Source organism: Panthera leo, chromosome C1 (genome assembly GCF_018350215.1).
Source record: "Panthera leo isolate Ple1 chromosome C1, P.leo_Ple1_pat1.1, whole genome shotgun sequence".
NCBI classification, from domain to species: domain Eukaryota; kingdom Metazoa; phylum Chordata; class Mammalia; order Carnivora; family Felidae; genus Panthera; species Panthera leo.
The window spans coordinates 190033030-190048701 of NC_056686.1; the positions used below are offsets into that span (position 1 = coordinate 190033030).

General features: G+C 37.2%; 1 protein-coding gene across 1 annotated transcript in view; it reads left to right on the plus strand.

The window, feature by feature from the left end:
* Positions 1–15672, plus strand: part of PARD3B (par-3 family cell polarity regulator beta) — a 1004169-nt gene that overhangs the window by 828689 nt on the left and 159808 nt on the right. Inside the window, exon 20 of the mRNA XM_042949849.1 lies at positions 15130–15432. Coding sequence (XP_042805783.1) covers positions 15130–15432 — 303 coding nt within the window. The remainder of the gene's footprint in view (positions 1–15129; positions 15433–15672) is intronic.

A 15672-nucleotide genomic window follows, 5' to 3' on the forward strand; every position in this document is an offset into this window, starting at 1 on the left:
ACTGTATGTAACTCTGTATTGGCTGGTGAGAAAAATAATAGTAATAATAACAGCAATAATAAGCTGTAATTGGTCTTGGCCAGGTACACTTGCAGCTTTGAAACAGCATTCAGAAGGAAAAGCTGAAGAAACTGGGTCTGGTCACTGGAACAAAGGATAATTGTAGTGACCTAATTGCAGCTTCTATTATAAGAGCAGGAGTGATAGCAGGACAAATTATCTCCACTGTCAAAAAAGAAAGCTGTGCAGCAGGTAGTTTATAATCTCTTTTAATGGTACTACTTCTTTTACCCCATAGCTCTCCCCTGAAAAACCTTTTCTGACCTCAACTACTGTCACCACTATAGGTAGCAAACCTCCTCTTCTGCTGTCTATTCATCTCTGTCTCTGTTGTTTGGGTTCACACGGTAGGAACAAAGAGCATGTCAGTGCCTACATCTTCCCGGAACTGGGCAAGCCAGTCAGAACTCTACTGTTGATGCATTCTGCACGAGACAAATCCATCAGGAAATAATATGCAAGAGTAACAATAGTTAATAAAGCTTTTGAGGGTACAGTACAAAATATGAAAGACTGATCAATAATGTGGAATCATGAACAGAAAATGACAGCTTGCCAAAAATATATGCAACTTACATCACAGATAAAGTGCTAATATCACTACTACGCAAAGGTCTTCGAAAAATCGAGGGGAAAATTGACAATCTGATGGGAAAATCAGCAAGAGATACGGACAGCTCACAGAAGAGGAAATGAAAATGGCCCTTAAACATATGAAAAGATACTCAGCATCACATAATAAGAGACAGGCTAATTAAAACTATCGCTTCTCACCTACGCTTATCAAATATCCCGGAGTCCAGCAGCACATTCTGTTGGTGACATGGTAGAGGAAGACACCCTCCTACGTTGCAAGTGGCAATGCAGAGAGATCAAGCATGGAAGGAGATTTGTCATCATCTGGAAGTATTATATGTGAGTTTCTCCGTGGGCCGGCAATCCTGCTTCTGTGAATTCATCCTAAAGTGGCAATAGCAAAAATATGGACTTGACTTTTGCATGAGATTTGTCATTATGGCATTATTTCTAACAGTGGAAGATTGAAAAGAGCCAAATATTCAAAAATATGGGACCCATTAGAGAAACAGAAGTATGTCCACACAGTAGACTATTATGAAACTTCTTTGTTGTTGTTGTTTTTTAATGAGAAAGATCTCTGTTCACTAATAATGGAGATGTCTTCTGAATTGCTATGGGAAAAGCAAAATGTAGAGGAAAATGTATCCTACTTCTTGTGCGAAAAAGAAGGAACGATGATATATAACCATGTTTGCTTTCATTTGAAAAATTAAGTACAGTTACGTTGCTTAGTATAGAGAGGACTCTTGAAAGCCACGTAATTGTATGTTGTATATAGTTGAATTTAGAAATGTAAATGTTTTATGTATTTAACAAATGAAATTAAATCAAAAGAAAAAAAAGGCAATGCCTAAAAACTAAAAACAAACCAGAACAACCTAACTATGAAACAAATTGGCTGCATAATGACTCAGAAAAAAAAGAAAGGAATGATAGAATACAGCATTTTTATTCTACATAATCAGTGGGATATGTTCTAACAAGAAATGGTGAACATCTTGAACTTCATTCAATGGTATTTTAGTAATACTGGCATTATTTTAAGACTGTATGTGCTTTAAATTAGGGATATGATAACACAAATAATTTTGTCAGTAGTATTAAGAATCAAGGTTTTTCATTTATAGGAAATAAACAAATATAAACTTTTTAAAAGTTAAGTAAGGATTCCGTAATGTTAAATTTCAATTGGAAAGAGCAGTATGAACTTGAATTTTTTTTTAAAAGACATATCTCCTAGCTCTGTCCATGGAAAAAGCACAGAAGCAGTATTCCATTGTAGATATAAAACCACATCTTCTTTATCCATTCATCAGTCAATGGGCATTTGGGCTCTTTCCATAATTTGGCTATTGTTGATAGTGCTGCTATATTTGGGGGGCATGTGCCCTACTATGCTTAGTGAAATAAGTCAGGCAGAGAAAGACAAATATTATATGATTTCATTCATATGTGGAAGTTAAGAAACACAACAGATGAACATAGCTATGGGAAGGGAAGGAAAGATAAAATAAAACAGAGCGGAAGGCAAACCATAAGAAACTCTTAAATACAGAGAACAAACTGAGGGTTGCTGGAGGGAAGATAGGTGGGAAGATGGTCTAAATGGGTGATGGGCATTGAGGGCACTTGTTGGAATGAGCCCTGGGTGTCATATGTAAGTGATGAATCACTGGGCTCTACTCCTGAAACTGATACTACACTGTATGTTAAGTAACTTGAATTTTTAAAAATAAATTAAAACAAATTTACTGGTATATAAAAAAGGGAGGGAAGGAAGGAAGGAAGGAAGGAAGGAAGGAAGGAAGGAAGGAAGGAAGGAGGAAAGGCACAGAAGCAGTGAACTTCCTAGAGCCCAGGTTGTGTTCTCTGGATATCACATCCCACTAGAAAGAATGAGTTCCTGGGTGAAATGGCTGCTTCCAAGGTAGGAATACAAGATACTCAACATGAAGCTGGGACAACTTATTTGTCAGAAAGCAAAGAAGCTATCACAGACAATTCAGTCCAGCCAAAAGGACAAAGGAGCCAACATAAAGCAGTTTCCATTTACTAAATATGGGGTAATGTGTGCAAGAAAAAAGAGTAAGGAATGCAATTGATTGAAAACCCTAAATACGTATTGTTTTTGAATGTGAGTTCATAATGATACTCACAACCCTTCATTTCCCCCAAAAAGATGTCTAACAAACCATTGGTCACCATTGGAATTGCTAGGGTACTAACCGCTTCCTCTGAAAACTTAGCAATTAAAAAGAATTAAGCATTAATTCTGCCTCCCGTATACTCTGTAATTCAGGGTAATCAAACTTCATTGTAAGTTCACATTAACAGGCTCCAGGTAGACACATCTTTTGGGGGACCAACATTCAACTGACCACAGTACCCTTTCCCACCAAAAGTTGAACCTGAAACTCAGTGTTCAGCTACACTGCCCAATACAACAGCTGCTAGTCACGTGTAATATTTATATTTAAATTACTTAAAATTAAAACGTTAAAGCTTAGGGGTGCCTGGGTGGCTCAGTTGGTTAAGCATCTGACTCAGTTTCGGCTCAGGTCATGATCTTGCAGTTTGTGAGCTCAAGCCCCACATCGGGCTCTGTGCTGACATCATGGAACTACCTTCAGATTTTCTCTCTCCCTCTCTCTCTGCCCCTCCCTCCCCATCAAAAATAAATCAATAAACACTTAAAAAAATAAAAATTAAAAAAACTTTGTACCTTAGTCACGCTAGCCACTTTTCAAGTGCTCAGTAGTCACACCTGCTACTGTATTAAACAGCACATACATAGAACGTTTCCACCATCACCAAAAAGATCACCAGGCATTGCTGATCTGGAAGTACTTTTCATAAACAGGAAATGTGGGGAGTGGAAGAATAAGTTTAATCACGACACAAAGAAGCAAACAAATCTAGCATGCGGGACCACCTACAGGACAATCTGCCTGGTGTCTGCAACAATTCAGTGGCATGGAACAATTAAAAAGGAAAAAGAATATAGTTCTTTACAGGAAATGAGACTTAAGAGACGTAAGCAGATGTAATGTGTGGATAGTTTTTGGAGCCTGGTCCAAATAAATCCACTGAGAAAGAGACATTTTTTAGGCACTCGGGGAAATTCATTTATGAACTAGGTTTTTAGATGACATTAAGGAATATTGTTAATTTTCAAGTGGATAATGGCATCGTTGTTATAAAATGTTAATGATTTTTTGTGATATGTTTTCTGAAGTATATAGAGAATAAGTGACTGGGATTTGCCTTCAAAATACTTAGCGAAAAACAAATTTTTAAAGAAAAGTTAGATAAAAATGTGGTAACATCTTTAATTATAGAACAAAGAACGGGATAATAGGTATATGGAGGTTCATTGTACTATACTGTGTACTTTGGGGTAGCTGAAAACTTTCACTATATACATTTTTTAAATGTGATCATGTTTAGGGGCACCTGGGTGGCTCAGTCGGTTGAGCATCTGACTTTGGCTCAGGTCATGATCTCGCAGTCTGTGAGTTCGAGCCCCGTGTCGGGCTCTGTGCTGACCGCTCAGAGCCTGGAGCCTGCTTTGGGTTCTGTATCTCCCTCTCTCTCTCTGTTCCTCCCCCACGCACACTCTGTCTCTCTTTCTCAAAAATAAACAAACATGAAAAAAACTGTAATGTGATCATGTTTAGATTGTTTGTACCTAATGTAAATGAAAGAAACATTCATACTGAAGTCAAGCACCTAGGTGGAATTCAAAACTCTATTTCCTGCCACTTACCAAATATACAGTCTCTGACAAAACACCTAACCTTTCTGAACGTCAGTTTCCTCATCTCTAAAATTGAGACTTGTGTGCCTTGTGAGAAGTGAGTTCTATAATCATGGGAAAATTCATCATAAATACTATTGATATATGTTCTTCCTGCTGGATACATGAAATATGAGCGAGGATAGGCTCTTCTTTGCTAACCTCCCTGATTTGGAGTGTTTGAAGAACAATCTTGTTTATACGATTTTTTTAAAAATTCAGTTTTATTTTTAGCTCATAGATCCAACCAGTTCTTACCATCTCCACTGCTACACCTTCATCCAAGCCACCATCTCTCATCTGGGTTATTCTGATAACCCCCAACTGGTCTTCATGGCTTTTTTCTCACCCCACACCCCCACGACCTTCCCAGCTATAGCAGTCAAAGAGATTTCCTTTAACATGTAGTCAGATCATATGGCTTCTTTGCTTGAAAAGTGCCGTTGGCTTCCTACCTCACTGAGAGTGAAGGCCAAAAGCTTTAGCATGGACGTCAAGGCCCTACATGATCTAGGCTCTAATTTCCTCCCTGGCCCTCTGACTCTTCACTCTCTTACATTGACCTCCTTGCCTGCCTCAGGGCCTTTGTATTTGCTGTCCCCTCTGACTGAGATATACTTCCCCAATTATTTGTGAACATTTTACCCTCCTCTTCAAGGCTTTAACTTAATATTTCCACATATTACCCTACCACATATTTAAATGTATAACCTTGCCATTCTATCCCCCAACATTCCTAGCACCTTTCCCTATTTTATTTTCCTCTATAGCACTTATTGCCATCTGACATTATTTTTTATTTTACCTGGTTAATTTGTTGCCTGTTTCTGCCTCCCCTGACTAGAGTATAAATTCTATAAAGGCAAGGATTTCTATGCAGTGCTCAATCTCAGCATCAAGAACAAAACCTAAAACATGTACGTGCTCGATAAACATTTATTGAATGATGAATGCAGAAACCTGTAATAGACTCAAAACAAGTTGTCTGGTCTTTGGAGAATGTGTTTATGGATCAATAAGAATGATACGTACTTATCAAAATCAATAGCTGGCTTATAAATTGGTACTTTAGAAGTGTTCAAATTGCTTGAAAAGAGGATGTGTTTCCTTACGCAGTTAAAATATTTTCCCAGCAATCACTGTCTTAATTGTCTTAATTTGTTATGATAACAATTATTTTTAGGTAATGTCTTTAAAAGAGAAAGAATTATATATAAGTAAACTTAGAATTGACCAGTTCTAATTTGTTAGGTTCCATCACGTTTATTTTAGTTATTTATTTATTTATTTTAATGTTTATTTTTGAGAGAGAGAAAGAGGGGGGCGGGGGGGGGCGGGGCACAGAGAGAGAGACCCACAGAATCTGAAGCAGGCTCCAGGCTCTGATCCATCAGCACAGAGCCTGACGTGGGTCCCGAACCCACGGACTGTGAGATCATGACCTGAGCGGAAGTTGGCCGCTTAACCGGCTGAGCCACCCAGGCACCCCGCATCACATTTATTTTAAAAGGTATAAATAGCGTCATTGGCATTTTTTGCTTTAATTTTGTTTTCTGTTTTAAGTTTTTTTTAATTGGGCTATAATTTGCATACAGTGAAATATATAAGTCTCATATAAACAAAAGAATGTATTCCTTTTTTTTCAAGTTTATTTATTTTGAGAGAAAGAGAGAGTGTGAGCAGGGTAAGGGCAGAAAGATAGGGAGAGAGAGAACCCCAAGCAGGCTCTGCATGGACAGCACAGGGATTGATCTCACAAACTGTGAGATCACGATGTGAGATCATGACCTGAGCCGAAATCAAGAGTCAGATAGATGCTCAGTCGACCGAGCCACCCAGGTGCCCCAACAGAAGAATGTATTCTATTTTGATGAATGTATTTCAAGATACAGAATATTTCTCTCACCCAAGAATGCTTCCCATTCCCATGCCTTTCCCTGTTCAGTGCATCCCCCACTTCAGGAATCAACTGATCTCATTTCTATCACCATAGGATTGCTTTGCCTAAGCTAGAATTTCTTACAATTGAAATTAGGTAGTAAGTTTATGTGTGTGTATATTCAGCTTCTTTCACTGAGCATGATAATTTTGAGATTCATCCCTGTTGTTATTTCAGTAGCTTATTTTTGTTGTTGTTGCTATTGCTGATTTACACTCTGTCATATGAACACATCATTGTTTGGTTATCCATTCTCCTGCTAATGGACATCTGAGTTATTTCCATTTCTTGCCATGATGATTAAGGCTGCTACCACACACTCTTTAAGGATTTCTGTGGACCTCTGTTATGGTTTCTCTTGTGTATCTGAGAGGTGAATTGTTAGGTCACAGCTTTGGTGCATGTCTAGTTTTATAAGGGGCTCCCAGATCTTTTTCCAAAAGGATTCTGTTATTTTCCAACAGCTGTGTACAAAAGTTCTGGATGCTCCTCATCTTTTCCAACATTTGGTGTTGTCATTCTTCTTCATTTTGATAAGGGTATCTCATTGTGGCTTTAATTTGCCTTTCTCTAATTACTTCTAACATCCAGTGTATCTTTATTTGCTTAGTAGGCATTTCTAGATCTTCCTTTGTAAAGTATCTGTTTATATCTTTTGCCCAGTTCTAATTGGGTCATTTTTCCTTTTGTTACTAAGTTGCAAGTACTTTTAGTATTTTTTATATAAATCCTTGGTTAGATATGTGTGTCACAAATGTCTTCTCTCATTTGCCAATCATTTTCCTCATGCTTTTTAATGAGAAGTTTTTAATTTTGGTGAAGTTCAACTTAACCAATTTTTTCTTCTATGACCCATGCTTTCTGTGTCCTTTCCAAGAACTATTTGCCTACCCCAAGGTTGTGAGGATATTCTCCTTCATTTGGTTCTAGTAGCTTTATTGTTGTAGCCCTTATGTTCAGGCTTATCTTCCATCTTGGATTGTTTTTTGTTATACTATAATGCAGGCACCAGAGTTCTTGTTTCCCTTAGAGATTTTCCAGTACCACTTGTTGAGAGATTCTCCCTTCTAAATCAAATTGTTTTGTTACGTTTGTTATAAATCACTTCACCAAATACGTGTGGGTATATTACTGGACTCTGCCTTCTATCCCATTTGTCTATTTGTCTAACCATTGCCCCGATTACTGAAGCTTTATAGTAAGTCCTAAAGATAGTAGTGTAAATCTTCAAACTTATTCTTATTTTTCAAAATTATTTTGGCTGTTCTTTGCCCTTAACTTTCCAAATCAATTTTAAAATCACATTGTTAATTTTTGGAAAGTAAGCCTGATAGGGGTTTGATTGGAAAGATGTTAATCTCTTCATTTGGATGAATTGACATTTTGCAATATTGACTTTTCTGCTCTATGAACAAGGTAGAACTTTCCATTTATTTAGATCTTCTTTAATTTGTCTCACAAGTATTTTATTGTCTTCAGCGCAGAGAACTTGCACATCTTTTGTTAAATTTCTTCTTAAGTTTGTAATGTTCTTTAATCCTACTTTAAATGGTATTGTTTTCTTGATTTTATTGAGTACCTCTTCACTACTAGTACGTACAAATACAATTGACTTTTCTATGTGCAACTTGTATCCTACGACATTAACGATAAAAACTATAATTCAAGAAAACTTTGCTGATAGAAGCAGTACACTTATAAGTATATATTGAAAGCATTATCCACCCAGAATGACTTTTCTAGTAAGATCATTGGACTTCAAAGAAAAGAATTTGACAAGATAAGCAAAAAGAGTAAGTAATTTATAAGAGAAATAAAATTAGATTATCATCCAACTTTTCCAATAGCAGCATTTTGTCATAAGAAAATGATGTCACATATTTAAATACTCAAGTGGAAAGGTAGATAATTTTATATACAGCAAATGTGGCTGTGAAGTATAAAAGACATACTGTTATCAACTGAAGAAACACTGTTCTATGAGTTCTTCCTGAGGAATCCAGTAGATAACTACATATTCATTGACATATCATTCACGACTTTTGGTCTTTATTAAATATGTATTTATTTTAATATATTAATTAGTTATTTGTAGAGCTAAGATTAAATGAAAGCTGAACTAATGACAGTATGTAGCTGCTATATGCCTTAACAATGTAAATGTGATACAACTACAAAAATGTAGGGATGACAGAAAGAACATATGGAAAAGAGAAGTTTAACTCTTTTTATAATCATTTTGTTAGTGGCAGTATTTGGTATTGCTATTCTGAAGCTGTTATATATGTAATACAGAGTAGAGCAAGTTGTAATCATGGGATATTTAGTTCTAGTATTCCCTGTGTCTTGAGGAGCAAGATTCTTAATGTGGAAGAAAGGAGATACATATGTAATGTAGAAATATGGCTGTAGTTGTGAAGAGAGACCCTATGGAGACCTTATCCCGGAAAGGTCAATTTCTTGACTTCAGTTGATAGTTGCAATCATGTTTGCTTTAGAGCAGCTCTTAGATCCATAGATTTGTTTTGCATGACTTTCTGTATCATTGTTTCCTTTTATAATGAAAGATTAGACAAACAAATGAAAAAAGGCATAATAGGACTTTCCTCATCAAAACTTTAAATATTAAACTCATGTTACATCAACCTTAAAGAAATTTGCCAATACTGCCTACTAAATGTGTTCCTTTTGTGGGAGAAGTATGGGTGGATGACTCAAACCAGTCTGTTGCACATCAGACTTGCCCCCCAGCATGAAATAAATCATGCACTTCCATGCCCTTTTACTTGGGTCCTTCCTTCTAACTGGAGAACCTCATACCATTTCTATATCTCTCCTGTCCTCCTGGAACAAGGTGGACAGGTTCCTGCGAAATCCAGTTCACATGGGGGACCCTGGGTGGCTCAGTGATTAGGTGTCTAACTCCTGGAATCAGCTCAGGTCATGATCCCATGGTTTGTAGGTTTGGGCCCTGCTTCTGGCTCAACGCTGATAGCACAGAGCCTTCTTGGAAGTCTCTCTGTCTCCCTCTGTCTCTACCCTTCCCCCGCTTCCTCCTTTTCTCTCTCTTTCTCTCAAAAAAATAAATAAACTTAAATAAAAATCCAGTCCATGTGGCACCACCTTCATGATTTTCCCTCAGAACCCCGAGGCTGAATTGACTCTGACCTCTGAACATGCAGTATCTTTGTTTTCCCGCTGAATTGTAGTTACTTGCGTGTATCTCCCTGACAGTGAGTTGAGGACTGAGAATTTTTCTTTTATTTTTTTATTTCTACTATATGATCTACTATCAGTAAGTATGAGTGATAAATCAGTTATTCAGCCAAAATTAACAGAAAGAGAACTCACAGGACCCTCAAGGAGCTTATAGTCTAGTTCTGGAAGCAAAATGTCTAGAAATGAAACAAAACTCCTTTCATTTTATTTTTTTATTTTGATTTTTTTTTTACAAAATAATATGTAACAATTACAGATTAATAGAGAATTTACTGGATATATGAGTTGAAGAGGGGAATTGTGGAGCTCAATATGGAGCTGTAAATGAGTTTAAATGAATTTTAAATGAATAAAGTTTTTATTCTAGAAAAAATCTAGTCAAAGATTTGATTAATGGAGAATGGGTACTCTAGGCAAAAGCAGTTGATTTGAAAGGGACCAAACAAATGTTCAATGAACAGTAATTTGAAAAAAATTGTCATAACTGAGTTGATAATGGAATCATGAAAAATCAGGTTTGCAAGACAAAGGATGCCTGCTATTGCCTGTTTAAATTTTTTTTTTTAAGTTTTGATTCACTATGACAGTCAGTATGTAGTTGTAAGGGAATTTTTTATATTCTTTAAATATTTTAAATTATCCTAAAAATATATGGTATAAAAATTCAGATAGTGTGCCTCCAATTACATTTTCCAGAGCAATCACCGTTAGGAAATTCTTTTGTATCCTTCCAGACATTTTCTATGTATATGCAAGAATATGTAATATATCATACAAATATCTATATCTATCTTGGCCCATATGTATATCTTATTTCCTTTTAGTATGGGAATAGTATGCTCATATTTTTTAGCTGCATCATATGTCTTTCCTAGTCCCCTGTTACTGCACATTTAGGCGACTCTTCATTTTTCACTATTTTGATAACATGTACTATGTTTTTCTTTTTTATCAGATCTGGGATTCCTTAGTTACAATAAAGACATTTATTCCATTTTCATTTATTGTCATAAAAGATAAATCTAGTCATCTGATTTTATATTACTCTTTTTTACAGCTTCTCCTGTTTTCTAGGTTCTGTATGGTCAGAGTTTTGTTTTGTCCATCCCTCTTCTGATAATTTGTTGTTTGAGTAGCTTTTTCTTGTAGTAATATTTAGTATATACCACATCCTCTATTTCCTGATTTATCAACTTTCAGCAGTAACTACTGATCCCTGCTCTAAAAAGTGAGGGAATGAATACACTGCCTCCTAACATCCTTATTGATTTCTGACTTTCACTAATGATTATCATGTTTATATTGCCAGCGTTTATCATATTTGTGTATTTCCATAATTATGCTGCTACAAATGTTTACCCTTAATGTGAGGTTAAGGTCCTGCTCACCATCACACCTGTCATTCCACAGCTTTATCGAGTTGACTTCCTCGTTTTGATTCAATTTTTGGTTGACTGATTATAATTATTAAGTAGTTTTTCACAACAGGTCAACAAGCTATAGTCCCTTGAGTTTTGAAATGTTTGAGAATGTTTTTCGTTGGGCTTTATTTATGTTTGAGGCTAGCCTCAGTTTGCCTGAATTTTTAGAAGACTTGATTCTTCTCCTTCTGGAAATAATACTTATGCATACTACATGCGTTAATAACCCCTAATATTTTCTCTTTTATCGTATTTAATTTTTCAAAAGCTTGTTATGACCCATTAAATTAATTTCATATTATATAGTGTTTAAATAATACTTTTAAATATAGTGTTAGCGGACATGGAGGGCATAGAGATCTAAGGTCACTGGTAGGTAGCTTCAATTCCATATGTTCTTCCAAAATATCTTCTTGCCACATCTGCTGGGTGCATGCCCGGGGGGCTTGTTTTCCATGGTCTTCCATTTTGGGAGAGCAGATCAATTTGAAAGAGATCAGCTTCCTTAGTGAAGCCTCTTAGATTATCGGTTTTATTTTGATGAGTTTGTGTTTGTTTATCTCTGCTCTGCTAATTCTGCCTTTCAGCTACAAAATAGGTTGCAGCTTCTTTTCTCTTCTCTCCTTTTACTCCATGAAGGTTCTTCAGTGTAGGACAAAATATATGTCCCAGAGGAAATATCAATCTTCTAGCTCCACCTCTCCTCCAAGCTTAAGTCGGCACCTCGCGAAGATTTACCCCTCAATTCCAGGATCTTACACTGGCCTTCAAACTATATTTTTTCTGAATGAAAGTTTGTTGTCTGTAGTCGTCTGGACTCTGGATCTTACTTTCAGTGAAATGTGTACCCTGCTAGAGACAGAGGCATGTATCAGCTCTTGATGTACTCCCTCTTTTGGGGTGAGTCCAAATTTCATTGCATGGTGTAAGATTATGGTCATTTTCTAATTCTACTGTAGATGAAATTTCTTTCCCAATTTCTCAATTTGCTTGTTCATTTAGAGTTTGAGGGAGGGAAATAAAGTAACCATACTCTTACTCCATCATTTACTATAATCTATTGTTAGAGATCCTTGATCTGACAGAGATATGATGTAAATGGTCTTTAGGGAAGCTTATCCAGCAGTCTTATAAGGCAGAGATTAAAGCATTATAAGATAATACACCAAAAAAGTGTTAGAATAATCTAGGCTAGCACAGTCCAATAAAACATTCTGCAATGATGGAATTAGTCTATATCTATCTACAGTGTCTGGTATAGTAGTCATGAGCCACATGTGGCTATAGAGCACTTGGAATGTGGTTTATGAAACTGAGAAAGTGAAGTTTAAATTTCAGTTCATTGTAGTTAATTCTAATTTAAATGTTTATAGCATCATGTGGTAGTGGCCACCATATTGGACAGTACACAGGTAGGCAATATAAAGCCTGAATACTAGAGTTTGGTGAAAGAAATGGAAACAAAAGAGGGTATCCAAGAGTTATAATGGAAACAAGAAACAACAATGCTTTTGCAAGGAAAGAGAGAGAAGAAATTTAAATAATTCAAAGGCACTGTGCTGGGGAGAATGGGAAAGCCGATGGTACCATCCAATAAAAAGGACATATGATCAAGAGCTATTTTGAAAAATAGATATTTTAACAGGTTGAGGTCCCAGTGATATGAAGACCTCTAAGTGGAAATGATAATAAACAATTAGAATTCTCACACCGAATTAGGGCAGAGAGAGGTCAGAACTACCAAAAACAAACCAAACCAAACCAAACAAAACAAAACAAAAATCCATTTCCTTGACATTTCTCTCTGGACAGAGTCTCTTCTGCCTCCATACACCCCTTTTCAGATTGCCTTGTCCTCCCCCACATGGAGAGACCCTGACATATGGCATAATAATGACGGTTCAGAGAAATTGCTATTTCACCTACTGAGTGATTAATATGAAATTAGTTACTGAAACAGTGTTGCAGAGAGGATCATGGAGAAATTTAGTTTTGTTTCAGAAAGAAAAAATACAAGATAAAATACTGCTTTGCATACACAGAGTACTTTTCATCTGAGAATCTTTCCATACCCAGAGTCTAATTAATGAGAAAACCTCTAAGAAAGGGAAGCGATGAGATAAGGGGCACAGATACCGGTGTTCTATTTCTGTGACTTTTAAAAATCACGCTTGCTGTTTTCTTCTTTCATTAATGCACAAGTGGAGCTTTATGCAGCCTCCATGAGATGTTCATCTTTCTACTGAATGATTCCTCATGAAATCTCATGAAAGCATCGCACTTAGGAGGCATGGTAACCACACAGAACCCCACCCCCTGACTTTATTGATGTCCTGCGCTCTCTTTGCCATGGAAATTCATCCCTATCATCATAGTGCAGCGAATGTTCTCTGATAATCCCGTCTGCACTGTCCCTGAGAGGACAGTTTTGTTGCAGAATAGAGCGAGTTATCTTCTTTATAAAAAATTATTCAAAACAAACATCCATGAACCTAGGACTAACCTGCATTGAAAGGGGACCGGCAGGCCTTCTTAACGGGTACCCTACCGTGTAATCTCCCTTTCATCTTCATTCAGAATCCCTTGGAGATTCAAGCTCCTCTTTACAAAAATATAAATTCTTCTAATTACTTATGTGTAGGGCACATGATTTGACCTAGTCAAAAGAGATATGCAGCAATGTATCCTGACATTTATTTTCATCTGTTGTGACTTGGGGATGGATGCTGGATTTTTGTCCTCTACCTTCTTCTTCTTTATGTTGTTTTTTCTCCTTGCCTTCTCTCCACTGGGTAGGGGGAAGGAGGGAAGCCATTCTGCCAAAAGAGAAAATGCCTTGAAAGATAAAGGTAATAAACAAAGCTAGCTGCCACGTGCAAACATAGGTGTTTTTGCTTGAAGAGAAGATACCGAGAGAGTTCAGTTTTGTTTTGTTTTTAATTCATCCAAGCTTTCTTTAAATGTACCCAGGCACGTACAGATCTTTCACTTCTAGCCCGCGGCCCTCTCATATTCTCAGAGCCCAGGCTTGTCCCCATCATTTCTTGAGTTCTTGGTTTTGCTGCCTGAGCCAGCATCGCCTGGCTTCTCCCGTGCTGTATGCATGCAGTGCACTGGGTTTGCCCAGTGATGTAAGGTTCCGTTCGTTCCTCGTTAGCACGGTGCACCTCCTGACACCATCAGATCACCATTGTCCAATAAGATGCCACAGTGACCTTTGCGTTTTAACACGCAACTGAGAATTCAGGAGAGCTGATCTAACACTTTCCAGATTAAATGTCACATTCTTAAAATTCAGATGGATTTGGAATCCACCTAGGTTTATTTTTTGCTTCCATTGCCAGCAGTCTACACAGCACACTGATTAGTAGTAGCATTTTGTAATATCACTTAAGGCTTGAGCGCTGTGGAATTCTGCCAGTAATGTTTAATTCACTTATATGTGCCAATTCATCTCTGTCAGGAGCCTATTAATTTCTTCACGATTTTACTCTGTCCCTAGCCCCTACATAATGAGGCACAATGATCCCCATTTGTGTAACCAAAAAACTTAGAATCTCTCATAAATTACCTCTGATCCCACTGCTTTTAGTGACCAGAAAGCCTCTGTATTTCTTTTTCATATTTAAATCAATTTTGCTAAGCTCTTTTCCTTAAAGGAATACACTAGAATTCTAGGGTACCAAATGGTGAAATCACAGCCCAAGTATACGATTCTGATGGGCTCTTTAACATGCATCCCTCTCCCAAGGAAGACTTCCATAATATCACACCACAGATGTACTGTTCCCCCAGGCACATCCCATTTGTAGGAAGGGAATTTTCATGAAAATCAGCCTCTGACTCTGCTATCAGCCCAGTCATCAGTGGGCAAGATGTCAAAATACCTATAGCATTGCTGTAGAAGTAAAGACCCGCAACAAATAAAAGTCAGAGATAAAAAATTAACCCCATGGATATTCTGTTGGCATTTCTACATGGTGTGAATTTGGGTTAACAGGAGAGTAACAGCTAAGTGACTGATTAGGAGGAATCAACATAGATTCAGGAGAGTCTATCATATTACAACATGAAATTCACATATGTCTCTGCTACGTGTTCTACTTTTTTTTCAGGATTGGAGCAAAACACCAGGAGCTAAGGGAAAAGCAGGCAAGAGGTCTTATTGATTATGCTACTGGTGGAATTGGATCACTGCATGATATGGACGATGATGAAATGGACCCCAATTACGCCAGAGTGAACCACTTCCGGGAACCATGTGCATCAGCAAATGTCTACAGGTCACCATCTCCACCTCGGGCTGGACCATTGGGTTACCCACGGGATGGCCGTCCACTGTCTCCAGAGAGAGACCACTTAGAGGGTCTCTATGCCAAAGTCAACAAACCATACCATCCACCGATGCCAGTTGACAGGTAATATAACTTACTAGAAGACAAATACAGTTTTAATTCAGTAAGTTTCAAATCATCTCTACTGCTGAAGCAGATAAAAATGTCTTTTAATCTATTAAAACTGAAATGGCATAGGACTCTTGATAAGAGCTATGCTTTGACCTGCCCGTAAGGTATCAGCCATCAAAAATAAAACCAAATAGCCAGTTATAAGGCGGCATGAATGGATAGCAGTCATTGAGTTCATGGTGCAACAGAGAG